This window comes from Erinaceus europaeus, chromosome 14 (genome assembly GCF_950295315.1).
Source record: "Erinaceus europaeus chromosome 14, mEriEur2.1, whole genome shotgun sequence".
Taxonomy (NCBI): Eukaryota; Metazoa; Chordata; class Mammalia; order Eulipotyphla; family Erinaceidae; genus Erinaceus; species Erinaceus europaeus.
The window spans coordinates 52,029,746-52,046,844 of record NC_080175.1 but is presented as its reverse complement, the minus strand read 5'-3'; the positions used below and the strand labels follow the sequence as shown (position 1 = coordinate 52,046,844).

Below are 17,099 nucleotides of genomic sequence, written 5' to 3'. Positions count from 1 at the left end.
TTGTGAGAATTCTCCAGACTGCTTGCCACAGAGGCTGTACCAATTTACATTCCCACCATCAGTGCAAAAGGGTTCCTCTGTCCCCACAGCCTCTCCAGCATTTGTTGCTGCTGTCCTTTTTGATGTATGTCATTCTTTTTTTTTTTAATTTAAGAAAGGATTAACAAAACCATAGGGTAGGAGGGGTACAATTCCACACAATTCCTACCACCCAATCTCCATATCCCACCCCCTCCCCTGATAGCTTTCCCATTCTCTATCCCTCTGGGAGCATGGACCCAGGGTCATTGTGGGTTGCAGAAGGTGGAAGGTCTGGCTTCTGTAATTGTTTCCCTGCTGAACATGGGTGTTGACTGGTCGGTCCATACTCCCAGTCTGCCTCTCTCTTTCCCTAGTAGGGTGAGTCTCTGGGGAAGCGGAGCTCCAGGACAAATTGGTGGGGTCTTTAGTCTAGGGAAGCCTGGCCGGCATCCTGATGACATCTGGAACCTGGTGACTGAAAAGAGAGTTAACATACAAAGCCAAACAAATTGTTGAGCAATCATGGACCCAAAGCTTAGAATAGTGGAGAGGAAGTGTTAAGGGGGTACTTACTGCAAACTCTAATGTACTTCTGCTTTCAGGTATCTATTTTGCAGTAGTTTATGGATATGTGTGATCATATGATGTATGCCATTCTTACAGGAGTGAGGTGGTATCTTAGTGTTGTCTTTATTTGCATTTCTCTGACAGTCAACAATCTGGAACAGTTTTCATATGTTTGCTAACCTTTTGGATCTCCTCTGGAGTGAATATCCTGTTCATATCCTCTGATTTATGGATGGGGTCTTTTTTTTTTTTTTTTTTGGTGCTAAGTCTGCTGAGCTCTTTGTATATTTTGGTGCTTAGTCTCTTGTCTGATGTATGACATGTGAAGATCTCCCATTCTGTGAGGGGTCTCTTTGTTTGTTTGATAGTTTCTTTGGCTGTGCAGAAGCTTTTCAATTTGATGTAGTCCCATTGGTTTGTTTCTGCTTTAGTCTTCCTTGCAACTGGGTTCGTTTCATCAAAGATGTCCTTGAGGTGTAGGTGGGAAAGTGTTTTACGAATGTTTTCCTCTAAGTATTTGATTGTTTCTGGTCTAACATCCAGGTCTTTAATCCATTTGGAGTTGATTTTTGTTTCTGGTGAGATTAAATTGGTTCACTTTCATTCGTCTGCATGTTACAACCCAGTTTTCCCAGCACCATTTATTGAAGAGAGCTTCCTTCTTCCATTTAATACTTTGGGTCCCCTTATCAAAGATGAGATGCCCATAGGTGTTGGGGGTTAGTTCTGGGCTTTCAATTCTGTTCCACTGGTCTGTGTGCCTATTTTTGTTCCAGTACCATGCTGTTTTGGTGATGATGGCTTTATAATAAAGTTTGAGGTCAGGGAGTTTGATGCCTCCATTTCTGTTTCTTTTCCTCAAGACGGTTTTGGCAATTCTAGGTGTTTTCTGGTTCCAAATCCATGATTATAGTTTTTGTTCTATTCTCTTAAAGAAGTGTGGTGGAACTTTGATGGGTATCGCATTAAATTTGTATATTACTCTGGGGAGAATATTCATTTTGATGATATTTGTTCTTCTGATCCATGAGAATGGGATATCTTTCCATTTCTTGGTATCAGTTTCTATTTCATTGAGTAGTAACTCATAGTTTTCAGTGTACAAGTCTTTCATTTCTTTGGTCAGCTTTACTCCTGGGTATTTTATTGATTTTGCTTCAACAGTGAATGGAAGTGATTTCTGGATGTGTTCTTCAGATTTAGTGTTTGCATAAAGAAATGCCACTGATTTTTATACATTGATTTTGTAGCCTGACAGGTTGCTATTATTGCCAAATAACGTCCAGTAGTTTTCTGCTGGATTCTTTAGGTTTTTCTATGTATACTATCATGTCATCTGCAAATAGTGAGAGCATGACTTCTTCCCTTCCAATCTGTATTCCTTTGATTCCTTTCTCTTGACTGATTGCTATGGCAAGAACTTCCAACACTATGTTGAAGAGTAGTGGTGACAATGGACAGCCCTGTCTAGTCCCTGATCTGAGGGGGAATGCTTTCAGCTTCTGTCCATTGAGTATGATGTTGGCTATGGGTTTGCTATATATGGATTCCACTATCTTGAGGAATTTCCCATCTATTCCCATTTTTGGTAGGGTTTTGAGCGTGAATGGGTGTTGGATTTTGTCAAAGGCTTTCTCTGCATCTATCGAGATAATCATGTAGTTTAATAATTATTAAAATATTTTATTTATTTTCCCTTTTTGATGCTGTTGCCCTTGTTGTGCCTATTATTATTGTTATTGATGTTTTTGTTGCCAGATTTGACATAAAACATTTTTTAACAACTAAAAAATATCTGGAGAATATACTGTATGAAACAATCATTCCTCAATACCAGTTTGTCACTCTGTCTAAAATCCTAGATTCCAACCCAGTATATACCAATCCGTTTTGGTCATTGTCTGTTTTAATTATTGGTCAGAATATAATTAACAAATGAGCACACTAATTATGAAACGAGGTAAAGTATAATTTTATTACAAACTAAAGAAATAGTCTTTAGGGCAGAAACAGATGAGTACACACATAACAAATCAGTTGAGCTATGCTCAAGGACCCTACCATATTCAACCCCCTGGTCCCCACATGTGGTAAAGCAGGGCTGCAGGTCTATCTCTGCTTCTCTCTCTCTTTCTCTTTCCTTCTCAATTATCTCTGTCATATCAAATAAAAAGTAAGCAAAGAAAAAAAATAGGGAGGTATGTGTGTGAAGTGGCTACTGGAACTACTGGGAGCAATTGTCTTCATTATAGAGTCACATGACCCTGGCTGCAATAAAAACAAAGAAAAAAATAATAAGCACTTACAAAACAATAGTCAATAGGAAGAGTAAAAACAGTCATAGAATACAGATTTATAAGTAATATGTTCAACTTTTTATAAAGATATCATGATCACTCTACTTTTTAATTGAACAGCTTAGGCTTTAATACTACTTTTACTGCTCTATATTTAGAGTCGAATACATTGTGTAAGGTTGTACATGGTCAGGCTGCATCATAAGTTGTTGCTTTATCTTCACATTAAACATACTATTTGTAAACCATGAAACGTGCAATGAAACATACCTACCTTACTTTTTGTTACAGATTCAATTGCAACAATGTTTATGATTTCAAACTCATGAGTATATGTTTTATTTTTAGTCTTCTTCTGGATCCAGAGCACCTGAGTGTTACTTCCCTAGACAAGACAACCCTTATCAAGTCAGATCAACTACATATTCCTCCGTGGGTGTAATAGCTGATCTCCAGTTGAGTACTGCCAGTGCTCGGATCAAGCTCCCTTCTGATCCTATTCCAACTCTTCGAGTGGAGGTGAAATATCACAAAAATGAAATGTTGCAGTTTAAGGTACGTTTAATAAGAACTATCTCAATACATAATGTCTCTCAAGGCATTTTAAGTAGATTAGGTGCTTCAATTTTTAATGCAGTAATAAAAATAACTATCATCTGTTTGATAGGATTTTAATACCATAAATTTTTGTTTTGTGAGCTGGGAGGGAACACAGTAAACTATGTGTTGGTCCCTCAAGCAAGAGTTCCCCAGCAATGGTGTATGCTGGAGTGATGCTCTGGTCCTCTGTCTCAAGTTCCCATTCTCTCTCTTTTTCTCTCTAGAAATTCTACAGCGTTTATAGCTAATTGCTTGTTTTTAATCTTTGGAAGTAATTAGACATGTAGTGGTTAATTTACTATGTATACAGATAAACCATTTATAATCGGCCATTGTTTATAATGTGATCAAATCAAACCATAAAAATAAAATATTCTTTCTTTTTTTTAAATTTTAATTTTTTTTATTGGGGAATTAATGATTTACAGTCAACAGTAAAATATAATAGCTTGTACATGTGTAACATTTCTGAATTTTTCACATAGCAATTAATTCCCTACTATGTCTTCCTCTTCCATCATGTTCCAGGACCAGAGCTGCCCCACCCTCCACCACAGTCTTTTACTTTGGTGCAATACAGCAAATTCAGACCAAGTTCTGCTTTGTATTTACCCTGCTGTTTTTTTTTTTCAACTTCTGTCTATGAGTGTGTGAGATAATCCCATATTCATCCTTCTCTTTCTGACATGTCACTTAACATGATTTCTTCAAGCTCCATCCAATATGAGGTCAAGAAAGTGAACTCACCATTTCTAATAGCTGAGTAGTAACTTTTTAATTTTTAAATTTAATTAATTTAATATAGGATAGAGACAGAGATAAATTGAGAGGAGAGGAAGAGATAGAGAGGGAGAGAAACAGAGAGATACCTACCCCACTGCTTCACCACTCAGTAAGCTTTCTTTCTGCAGGTGGGGACCAGGGACTTGAACCTAGGTCCTTGAACACTGTGATATGTGTACTTAATCAGATGTGCTACTTCCTAGTCTTTGAATATTTTTACTATTTTTTGTCATCAAAAGATATTATACAAAAATAAAATTAAAATATTTTTATAATATTAAGATTAAGGAAACTAAAAAGCAATGGAACAAAAGGATAGACCTTAAGGGCACCAGGCTTAGTGAAATTAGCTGAACAAAGTAAAAAAAAGTCCTATAGGAAGTCGGGCAGTAGCACAGCGAGTTAAGTGCACGTGGAGCAAAGCACAAGGACCAGGCTCAAGGATCCTGGTTCAAGCCCCCAGCTCCCCACCTAAAGGGGAACTGCTTCACAGGCAGTGAAGCAGGTCTGCAGGTGTCTTTCTTTAACCCCTCTCTGTCTTCCCCTCCTCTCTCCATTTCTCTCTGTCCTATCTAACAACAACATAAATAACAACAATAATAACTACAACAACAATAAAAAAACAAGGGCAACAAAATGAAAATAAATAAGTAAATATAAAAAAAGAAAAATTTAAAAATATATCCTATGATTTTGCTCATATAATGGTACAAAGAGAACATGAACACATGAAAAAAATAAAGCAAACTTAATCTTTTAGACTATAGTATCAACTAATGCTTTCAAGAAGAAGATGGGGGATGAATGAATAAAATAATAAATTTTATAGTGTAGGTTAAACATGTGCTTTTACCAATGGATGCAATCAGTACACACACACGCATATATATATGTATGTATATATATATATATATATATATACATACATATATATATATATATATATTTAAACTGTTGTAGAACTGAAGCTTACACAAAGTTATAAAGCAAGTTCGTAAAAAGAGGGATACCTAAAAGTCAAATGTGATTTAAGAGCCATATCATCCTTCTGTGAAATATGAATACTGGTCTGAATATCAAATTAGAAAGGCATAATTTTTGGCAATGTAAACAGTAGATATTTGGTGACTCTAGGTAATTAATGTTTGTATTCAGTTTATAATGATGTAAACTCTACTTCCACATGATGAGTAGACAATGAAAATGTGTGGGAGTGAAGATACAGAGAAAAGAAGCTCTTGAATATACATTGGGTAGTTGTTAAAGCCATGGTAAATTGTGGAAAAGCATAATTTAGCATTAAAACTCATTCATAAAAATATTGAAACAACTTGAGTTTCTATCAGTGGTATGGGAAATTATTTGTATGTTCATGTAAGAAGTGTCAACATTTCATTTTTCACAAAAATAAATCATAAAACAATAAAAAGAAACCTTAGAATGTCATGGATAAAGATATGACTTTATATGAAAAAGATTCAAATACTGCTTCTTGAACAATGAGTTCAATAATTTAATTATACTTATATGATATGCCATCAATAAGATCAAAACATACTTAATTTTATTTTTTTGAAATAGATTTATGACCCACAAAATAAGAGATATGAAGTCCCAGTACCACTAGACATCCCAACTAAACCAACAAGTACTTATGAAAAGAGACTTTATGATGTAGAAATCAAGGAACAACCTTTTGGTATCCAGATTCGTCGGAGAAACACTGGAAGAGTTATGTAAGTGACTGGATTACTTGAATGAAGCGAATTTTCATGTTATTTTAGGAAAGCAATTGTGCTGACTGTTTTCAAAGATTTCATAATGTATTTTCATCATGCTATAATAATGTTAGACTTGGTAGGGACTTGGGAGATAGTACACTGATTTATGCAACATATACCTCAAGCTGAGGTTCAGGATTCAGTTCCCAAAATCACCATTTATGCTTTAAATTTAGAAGAAAACCATTTACACTTTGTATGTGATTTAGTTCACAATTTAGTTGTATTTATTTGTATTAAATTTTAGGTTGAAACTTTAAATGGGAGTAACCTAAGCTTAATTATATTATAATACAATGATACAATTATGATACAGTTGATATTTTTATTTTGTATTTATAAAAATTGATTCAAAAAGACAATCGATAGTTGATGTTATCATCACATTATTTGGTAATTGGGTTAACTTTGAAAAGTCCTTTTGTTAGGGTTTGCTGTTACAGTATCCAGTATCTTGTATATAGTTGTGCTATTGGTTGCTTCTGATCTACTTGGTCTAGGCTTTTGAGAAAGTCTGCATATCAATTACACAGCCTATATATTCAAAAGATTCAGTTTGTGTTTTCAAAAACTTCGAGACATACAATTAATTTTCCCCCTATCGTATTAATTAATTAACTAGTGATTTATATGACTACATTTTACTAGCAGTGTACATAAACACCATTCCCACCACCAAAAGACTGTGACCCATCCCTCCCACCCACTCCCACCCCCCGCTGTCCCAGAAAGCTGCATGTCTACCCCTCATCACAGGGTTTTTACTTTGGTGCCCTACTTACAATTTGGTCAGGTCCTGCTTTTAGTTTCCCTTTCAGATCTTCTTAGTCAACTTCTGTTGATGAGTGGGATCATCCCATACTCATCTTTATCTTTCTGACTTAGCTCACTTAACATAATTCCTTCCCTGGGTCCATGCTCCCAGAGGGATAGAGAATGGGAAAGCTATCAGGGGAGGGGGTGGGAAATGGAGATTGGGTGGTGGGAACTGTGTGGAATTGTACCCCTCTTACCGTATGGTTTTGTTAATTAATCCTTTCTTAAATAAAAAATAAAAAAAAATAAAAATTTGTGTCAAGAGTCAGGGGGTAGCATAGCAGGTTAAGAACACATGGCACAAAGCACAAGGACCTGGCATAAGGATCCTGGTTCGAGCCTTTAAACTCATTTATAAATTAAGTTGAAAATCCATTGCTGAAATGAAAAAGTAATGACAGGAGCGTGAGGCACCAAAGGTCTGAGATTCAATTCCTTGCACCATCATAAGCAAAAACTGCACAGTGCTCTGGAGAGAGAGGGAGGAGAGAGAGAGAAAGAGAGAGAGAGAGAGAGAGAGAGAGAGAGAGGAGAGAAGAGGGAGAGAGGAGAAGAGAGAAGAGAAAGAGAAGAAGGAGGAGGAGGAGCAGCAGGAGGAGGAGGAGGGAGGAGGCAAGAAGAGAAGATGGAGAAAGAGAAGACAGAAGGAAGGGTAGAAAGTAATTAAACATTTAATACCTAAGTATATTACTAGAACTGTCAAAAACAAACAGGTCCTGAAACCTGATAGAGTTAAAACTTCGTATACTAGGTTTTGAGAAAGATTAAGATATCTAAATCTGAATACATTTTATGCTAAATAGAATACTTTGAAGTAAAATATTACCTTTATTTTACTTACATAATCAACAATCTCAAAATATACATACTGTATATTACAACTTCAATTTCTTTTTTTTCTCCTTTATGTTCTTGCCACAAATTAGAAGAAAAACATGAAATCTCTGGAACTTCTTCTGATTCCTTTGGACACACAAATTTTTAAATAATATTTATTTATTCCCTTTTGTTGCCCTTGTTGTTTTATTGCTATAGTTATTATTGTTGTCATCATTGTTGGATAGAACAGAGAGAAATGGAGAGAGGAGGGGAAGACAGACACCTGCAGACCTGCTTCACCACCTGTGAAGCAACTCCCTTGCAGGTGGGGAGTCAGGGGCTCCAATCTGGATTCTTATGCCAGATCCTTGCACTTTGCATCCTGTGTGCTTAACCTGCTGTGATACCGCCCGACTCCGCACACCAGTTTTCATAAATACAAAATAAAAAATATCCATTGTATCATAATTTTACTGTTATATCATAATAGTGTAAGCTTAGGTTACTCCCATTTAAAGTAAATTGCAGATTCTTCTACAGATGATTTACTTTATTTTATTTTGATAGAGGTAGACAGAGAAAGAGAGAAAAGGAAAGACACCTTTAGCACTGCTTCACCACTTGTGAATCTTTACCTTGCTGATGGGGACATGGGGCTTGAACCCAGGTCCTCACTCATGGTAACATGTGCACTCTACTAGGTAAGCCATACTCTGGCCAGGTTGATTTTTATTTTATATGAAGAAAATTTACTGTTTAAGGAAATAGAAAAACAGAGGACTGAACAATTTCTAGGACACTATTACTTATAAATCTCATTAATATTTATAATTATAGTTTTAAAAGGACTGTATGTATATAAAGTATTTAATTCACTCTAGTAATAAGATATAATAGATGAAACACATTTCAGATACTTCTTATTTTAGTAAAAAGAAAACATGCACTAAAGTAAATATGTCCAATGGAATAAATGGTATGAAAAGAAATGTGCAAATGTGAGGGATTGGAGACAAATCTATTGATGCTCTGTTGACCAAGCATGAAAATACTGTTAGGATTTTTATACTACTTTGTACATATCCACATCTATAATTATATCCATCTGTTTTTAGCTGGGATTCACAGCTACCTGGGTTTGTTTTCAATGACCAATTCATTCAAATATCTACTCGCCTGCCATCAGAGTATGTCTACGGCTTTGGAGAAGCAGAGCACACAGAATTCAAGCGAGACCTCAACTGGCACACTTGGGGAATGTTCACAAGAGACCAGCCACCTGGTGTGAGTATCAGCACTTACTACTCCAAGAAGCAACTAAGGTTGTGACTAAGATTTAAGCCACATCTGTTAGGCCTTTGATACATTAATTTTAGTTGAAATACTTTTTAATTGAATGATTTACTACTGAATTAAAGACCTAAAAGATGTTGGCTTGACTCTTAAAGTTGAGACAAAAAGACTAAGTTTGTCCCAAAATTTTTTAGTCATTGTCTGAAAACAGATAATGCCAGTCACCATGCATGCAGATGAATATTGTGGATTGCAGCAGGAAGTGAGATTGTGACCCAATTCCTTAAACTTCTCAGCTGAATAGAGGGAATATTATAGTACTTCTCAGAAAACAAACAACAAAACAAAACATATATCTTGTTTATAGAACAAGATGTCATGTGGGTGATGTTAGAAGCAGTTTATTATCATTATTTTGGGGGATTTTATCAATAAGAATTTTCAGTTGATAAATAAATGAATATATAATCTCTGAGAAGAAATTTAACGATTTTAATACAGTTAACGTGGCTGTACTTGCAGTTGTTATACCTACGTCTTCATTTTCATCTTATAAATTAGTTTTAGATCACACAAGAAAGATATTATTTTCCAAGGGAAGTGTCTTTATCTCAACTCAAGCATGTTTTATGTGTTCAAAGGATAAATACTTAAATTATTAAGCTTAATTTAATTTTATTTTTAATGTTGTTAGTGATTTAATATTGATTTACAGAATTAAAAGATAACATGTTAAAACTCCACACCATTCCCACCACCAGAGTTCTGAATCTTCATTCCCTCCATTGGAAGCTACAGCAATTCTCCCAAGGTTGCAAATATGGGTTAACTATTATTTCTACAAATATTTGTAAATATTTATATCTGTTCATATCTTTCCCTAGTGGGGTAGGGCTCTGGAGAGGTGAAGTTCTGAGACACTCTGGTGAAGTTGTCTGCCCAGAGACTTGAGTTAAATTTTATAATGCAATTAAATATCATTTAAAAATCTACTTGCTGTTATATGTAATATAGTATGCATTTTTAATTTTAGTATAAACTTAATTCCTATGGATTCCACCCCTATCACATGGCCTTAGAAGATGACAACAATGCACATGGAGTTCTCTTACTTAACAGCAATGGAATGGGTAAACCAATCATTTGTTCAGTTTCTTATATTTTATGTGATTAAAAAAACAGGGTAGTATTTTTACATGTATGGATGAAAGTGTAATTGAGTTTTCAAATTCCAGATGTCACCTTTCAACCAACTCCTTCTCTAACCTACCGCACAATTGGAGGAATCTTGGATTTTTACATGTTTTTAGGCCCGACTCCAGAAGTTGTTACAAAGCAATACCATGAAGTATGATTGCACATTTCTTTTTAAAAGTATCTTTTTAACAGTATGAACAATTGCCTTACTTTAATAATAACTCCTTTTTTCCCCCTAAAGGTGATTGGTCAACCAGTCATGCCACCTTACTGGGCTATGGGATTCCAGTTATGTCGCTATGGATACAGAAATACTTCAGAGATCCAGCAACTTTATGATGAAATGGTGGCCGCTCAGATACCCTATGTACGTATGCCAGTCTTTAAGACCTTGTTAATATGGCATGTGGAAAACAGAATGAATTAATTAAACACATATGATTTAAAGTTATTTCCAGTGTTCCCGTTATAATCAATTCTTAGTATTCTTAGTAACAGTCTAAATGAATTATATATGAAACTTTTACTTAGTGTTTTAATCTTACTGATAAAGGGGATAGCATCCTTTATTTTATTTTTTATTTCTTCCTAGATCTGTAGCTGGATCTCATAAAGCAAGTAACCATGCATTTGCCCTCATCATACATTTTGCACAAGTACTCAAAAATACACACACACACACACACAAACACACACATATATCCATACATGGAGCAAGATATAGACTGAGTGAGATATAGATAAAGCAAAATGTAGATCAAATGATGTATATTAGAAAGTATCATTTTCTTTTTATTTATTTATTTTCTTTTTTATTTAAGAAAGGATAAATTAACAAAACCATAGGGTAGGAGGGGTACAACTCCACACAATTCCCACCACCCAATCTCCATATCCCACCTCCTTCCCTGATAGCTTTCCCATTCTCTATCCTTGTGGGAGCATGGATTCAGGGTCATTGTGGGTGGCAGAAGGTAGAAGGTCTGGCTTCTGTAATTGCTTCCCTGCTGAACATGGGCATTGACAGGTCAGTCCATACTCCCAGTCTGCCTCACTCTTTTCCTAGTAGGCTGGGTCTCTGGGGAAGCAGAGCTCCAGGACACATTGTTGGGGTTTTCGGTCGAAGGAAGTCTGGCCGGCATTCTGATGACATCTGGAACCTGATGACTGAAAAGAGAGTTAACATACGAAGCCAAACTAATACTTGAGCAATCATGGACCTAAAGCTTGGAATAGTGGAGAGGAAGTGTTAGGGGGTACTCCATGCAAACTCTAGTGTACTTCTGCTTTCAGGTATATATTTTGCAGTAGTTTACGGATACGTGTGAAAATATGCTCTCTCTCTCACAGAAACTGGTGTATATCTAGGTTTTGGGACTTTGTTAGAAAGTGAACCACCTGAGATGGAATTAGAGTATACTATGAAAGGAAAGGTCTTACCCAAGTAATGAAGCTGAAAGGTTGTCATTCCACACGAGAAGTCTCTGGACACAGTCTGAAGTGAAGCATGTTGAGGTGGCAATCGTTACTTGGTTAGGTTGTGATCGGCAGATGCAATATTATTTGATATGGATTGGGAGAGGCAAACGGGAAAGTGGGCCCTATACAAGGGTTCCAGAACTGGGGGAAGTAGAGGCTCTATAGTAGAGATGTGAGGTTCTTAAGGAGTATGTTGTTTAGTTTCCAAATTCTGTGACTTTTAATAATTGTCTGTTTGTTGTTATATGTTAGTTTTACTCCACTGTGGTCTGAGAAGATACTTGGGATGATTACGATGTTCTTGAATTTATTGATGCTGTCTTTGTGGCCTAACATGTGGTCTGTCCTTGAGTATGTGTTATGTGGATTTGAAAAGAAGGTGTATTCCAGTTTTTTGGGGTGAAGGACTCTGAAAATGTCCAAGAGGTCTAGTCTGTCAATCTTTTCATTCAATTCTCTTGTATCTGTGTTGGTTCTCTGCTTTGTTGATCTGTCTAAGTGTGAGAGTGGGGTATTGAAGTCTCCCACTATTATTGTATTACTATTGATGTATTTTTGAAATTCTTTCAGTAAATGCTTGTCGTATTTAGATGGTCCCTCATTGGGTGCATCGATGTTAATGATTGTTAAGTCTTCTTGGCTAATTGATCCTCTAATCATTATGTAATGTCCTTGCCTATCTTTTATTACTTTATTTAATTTAAAATCTATCGTGTCTGAGATGAGAATGGCTGTTCCTGCCCTTTTTTTGTGGTCCGTTAGCCTGTATGATAGTTTTCCTTCCTTTCACTTTAAGTCTCTGTTTATCTTGTTGTGACAGATGGGATTCTTGCAAGCAGCATATGGTTGGGTTATGTTTTCTGATCCATCCCCACACTCTGTGCCTTTTTATGGGTGAGTTTAAGCCATTGACGTTTATTGATATTATGGATTTAATGTATTGTAGTGCCATTGTTCTAAAAAAATTTTGTTTGCTCTGATATATTGCCAGTATTATAGTGATGTTCTTGTTTGTAAGATGTCTTTTAGAACCTCTTTCAGGGCCGGTTTGGTTATGGTTGCCTCCTTTAACTGTTGTTTGTCTAAAAAGGTTTTGATCCCTCCATCTAGTTTGAATGAAAGTCTAGCAGGATATATTTTCCTTGGTTGAAACCCTTTTTCATTCAGGGCTCGATAGATATCTTGCCATTCTCTTCTGGCATTTAGAGTTTGAGTGGAGCAATCTGCAGATAATCTTATGGGTTTTCCCTTGTATGTGACTTTTTGTTTCTTTCTTGCAGCCTTTAGGATACTTTCTTTATCCTTACTTCTTCTCCTTGTACCTATGATGTGTTTTGGTGTCTTCAGGTCTGGGTTGATTCTGTTTGGTACTCTCTGGGCCTCTTGAACCTTGATGTCCTTTCTGTCATTCAGGTCTGGGAAGTTTTCTTCTATTATTTACTCTAGAATCTTTGCTTCCCTTTCCTCTCTTTCTTCCTCTGGCAGGCCAATTATATGAGTGTTACTTCTTTTGAGATCATCCCATATGTCTCTGTTATTGTTTTCAGTGTCTCTCAATCTCTTTCTGAGCTCTTTCACCTCTTTCTTCATTTTCTGTAACTCATCCTCTGTCTGACTAATTCTGTTTTCTGCTTCTGTTAGACTTCTTTCCCTTCCCTCAGCTTCTTTCCTCAGTTCAGCTATTTCGGCTTTCAGTTCTCTAATTGCCTCAAGATAATAAGTATTTTCCTTGGGGGTCTCAACTGTTGTTTCCCTAATACTGCCATTCCTTTCCTCCATGTTGTTTTCATTTCTGTGATTAATAAATTTATTATTGCTTGCATACTTTTCTTATCTATGGTTACTTCTGGCTGATATATAGTTTCTTCTGGGCTCTTTTCTTCATTCATTGGAGTAGCAGTTTTATTTGTTTTTGATCTACCCATTTTTTTGTTTTATGTGTTTCTTTTTTTACGCTGTGTTGTTCCTCAGTTGTTGTGTCTTGAGTACAAGCAACACTGTACCAAATACCTTTATGACAATTGCACTCACCAACCTCAGGAATTACAGTAACAACTGAAGCAAGTATTGAAGCAGTTTAATCACTACCAGTTAGCCAAACAATTTCTCCAGTCCATGAAAAAATAGTAACCAAATCCCAGTGTAGAAGAAAGAGAAAAGAAAGAAGGGATAGCAAGAATAGACAGTAATGCAAATCTACTATCCACTGTATATTCTAGGAGTGACAAGAGAGGAAAGGGAAATAGAGCAGAAATTCACACATGGAGAGTCCACTCTGAGTCAGATTTCTTCCCCAAAGTAATTCACAAATTCACAAAGGCAAAGAAGAATGAAGGAAGAAGTGTATGACAAGATTAAAAAAAAAGAAAAAAGAGATAAGAGAGAGAAAAGAGAAAAGATAAGAAAAAGATCTGTAATTGGGAGTCGGGTGGTGGCGCAGTGGGTTAAGCGCACGTGGTGCAAAGTGCAGGTACCGGCGTAAGGATCCTGGTTCTAGCCCCCGGCTCCCCACCTGCAGGGGAGTCATTTCACGGGCGGTGAAGCAGGTCTGCAGGTGTCTATCTTTCTCTCCCCTCTCTCTCTGTCTTCCCCTCCTCTCTCCATTTCTCTCTGTCCTATCCAACAACAAAGCAACGTCAACAATGGCAATAATAACCGCAAAAAGGCTGCAACAACTAGAGCAACAAAAAGGGGGAAAAATGGCCTCAGGAGTGGTGGATTCATGGTGCAGGCACCAAGCCCAGCAATAGCCCTGGAGGAAAAAAAAAGAAAAAGAAAAAAGAAAATGAGCAGTGAAAGGAAAGGTTTTTTTTATTACTTTATTTTTAATTTAATTTAATTTTTTTAATTAGCTAGGAGGAGGACGTAGGGGAGAGTCTGTAGAGGAGGTAGGAGTAATGAGACAAGTTCCTCCCACAATTGATAAGATGCCCACTACCCTAGCAATGAAGGATACCCGAAGAGTTAATTCTGATCAACCTAAAGGGGAGGAAGATATATACCTTTATATAATATTAATAATAAAATAGAGCAGGGTAAAAAAAAAAAAACCTGTCCCAGATTACCTCAGACCTCATGATCAGAGGCAGCTGATTGTTAAGAAAGAGAGAAAAAAAAGAAAACCCTCAGGATTAGACAAGGATAGCTGAAATAGACAGTTATGCAAATCTACTATCCACTGTATATTCTAGGCCAGAGGTTTCAGAAGGGTATAGACTTAGAATGAATGATACTCCCTGGTGTGACAGGAATCTTGGTAAAGAAAGAAGCTCAGCAGGGGAGCCTGCTAAGTGCTGGTCCCCAGGGACTGGTTATGGGGGGGGGGAGGAAGTGTGCTTAATAATTTTAAAAGAAAAGAAAATTTCCCCTTTTTTTCTACTCGATTTTTTAACCCAAATTAAATTATAGTCACCTCCTTGGTGTCACCGCTAGGACCCCTTATTGATTGGCCTACTAAAGGCAGAAAATCCTACCGTTTCCAGAAGATGTGGTCAGAGCTCAAGCCACTAGCAGCTTCTCAGTCCACCATCTTCTGGGAACCCCCAAAAATATCATTTTCTATGTGGTGGGACCAGACTCAAACCTGGGCTCTGCACAGGAACAAAGGCACACACTATCCAAGTGAACTATTCACAGCCCTCCTCATTTATATGTTATGTTATGGTGACAGCATACAGAAAATTGTTTCCTCAGTTGATGTTATAAGAATTCAAATTGATATTTAGTAATTACTACCCTGGAATTCTTCCCTCAATGTACTGAAAGCAAAGAGTCTGTGTAATTTAAAATTGAGCAAGGTATAGTATTGGTAGTGATTATCCTAGTAAACTTTAAGAATTGAAATATTTTCAAAAATACCTCCTACATAAGAATTCATCCTAGTAAGAATTATAAGTCATGGGTACATAGGATAGGATAGAATAGAATAGAATAGAATAGAATAGAATAGAATAGAATAGAATAGAATAGAATAGAATTGAATAGAGAGTTAAAAGATGCATTATAATGGGTTAATTAATTGTACAGATGACTTAATCATACATGTAAATTAAAATTGAAGTTATTATAATGAGTTTTTTCGTTATTAGTTCCTCCATATGACACCTTGAAATAGATTTCAAAATAAGGCTTATTGATATAAATAATTAATATTTTTATACATAAACTACAGGATTTTGGGACCAAGTAGTGATGCATCTGGTTAAGCACACATATCATAATGTGCAAGGATGTGGGTTCAAATCTTTGATCCTCACCTGCCTGGGGAAAGCTTCACAAGAGGTGACGCAGGGCTGCCAGTGTCTCTCTGTCACTCTCCCTCTCTATCCCCCCTCCCCTCTCAATTTCTTTCTATCAAATAAATATACAATAAATAAATAATCTTAAAAAATCAATATAAAAAAGAGACTTAAATCTGGCATAATCAGAGTATTAAAAAAAAAGATACTGACTTGGATGATATTTTTGCTTTTTACTCCTAAATAAGAATTACCGTAGGAAACTGCTAGAAAGCTAACTCACCAGTTAGGTCTTGAGCTTGACATTGTATGTAACCCAGGTCTGAGTCTTGACATCACTTGGATGTTTCTACCGCTGAGAGAAAATCCACTTCTGTGATCTCTCCCTCTCTCTGCTTTGGTTCCCATTAAAAAAAAAAAAAGCAGTTTGATATTGTAAGAGGAGATGCCAGGCCCCAGCTCCCGGTCCAAAATATATAGAAGTACTAAAAAAACTATTGTCAAAGACAACATCTATGTGAATGTATGCCCTCCTTGAATACGGTCTTTACATAACATACTTTCAATTCTTTAGCATTGCATTATTAAATACTATTTAGAATGAGGTGAATAATCATTCAGATGTCCTGATGTTATGTTCATAAGTGTGGTAGCATGTGGGGCATTCATTCTTTTGTGATGCTTATCTCAATTCTCATGTGTTTTAGGATGTCCAGTACACAGACATTGACTACATGGAAAGGCAGCTCGACTTTACCATTGATGATGAATTCCAAGAACTTCCTCAGTTTGTTGACAGAATCAGAAACGATGGGATGAGATACATTATTATCCTGGTCAGTAGTGATTTTTTATGTTTTACAAGAGTCTTAATATGTCTTTAAGATCTTTCTCCTAGAAGGAATGGGGGAAAAGTTTTTGAAAAATGGGAAGTACCTAACTTTGAATTCAATTTACAAACCTAACACTTTTCTTATCACTTTGTTCTATTTACATGGGCGTCTGCATATATTTAGGTCTATCCTGAGAGGTCTAACACTAAAGCAGGTGCCAAATGAAGCTGTTTGACATAATGAATTAATAGGAGTGCAAATTGGCTTCTATGTCTAGAAACTATCACAAAGTGAGAATACATTTCCCATTCCTATACATTCCTCAAAGCATTCTCTGGAATCAGTTCTTATTCTTAACCATGTTTAAAATTTTCC

General features: G+C 36.2%; 1 protein-coding gene across 1 annotated transcript in view; it reads left to right on the top strand.

The window, feature by feature from the left end:
- SI (sucrase-isomaltase) overlaps positions 1-17,099 on the top strand; it is a 143,875-nt gene that overhangs the window by 97,864 nt on the left and 28,912 nt on the right. The window contains exons 25-31 of the mRNA XM_007523647.1: positions 3,234-3,440; positions 5,850-6,004; positions 8,800-8,968; positions 10,011-10,107; positions 10,213-10,325; positions 10,416-10,541; positions 16,599-16,727. Of these exons, the coding sequence (XP_007523709.1) occupies positions 3,234-3,440; positions 5,850-6,004; positions 8,800-8,968; positions 10,011-10,107; positions 10,213-10,325; positions 10,416-10,541; positions 16,599-16,727 (996 nt within the window). The remainder of the gene's footprint in view (positions 1-3,233; positions 3,441-5,849; positions 6,005-8,799; positions 8,969-10,010; positions 10,108-10,212; positions 10,326-10,415; positions 10,542-16,598; positions 16,728-17,099) is intronic.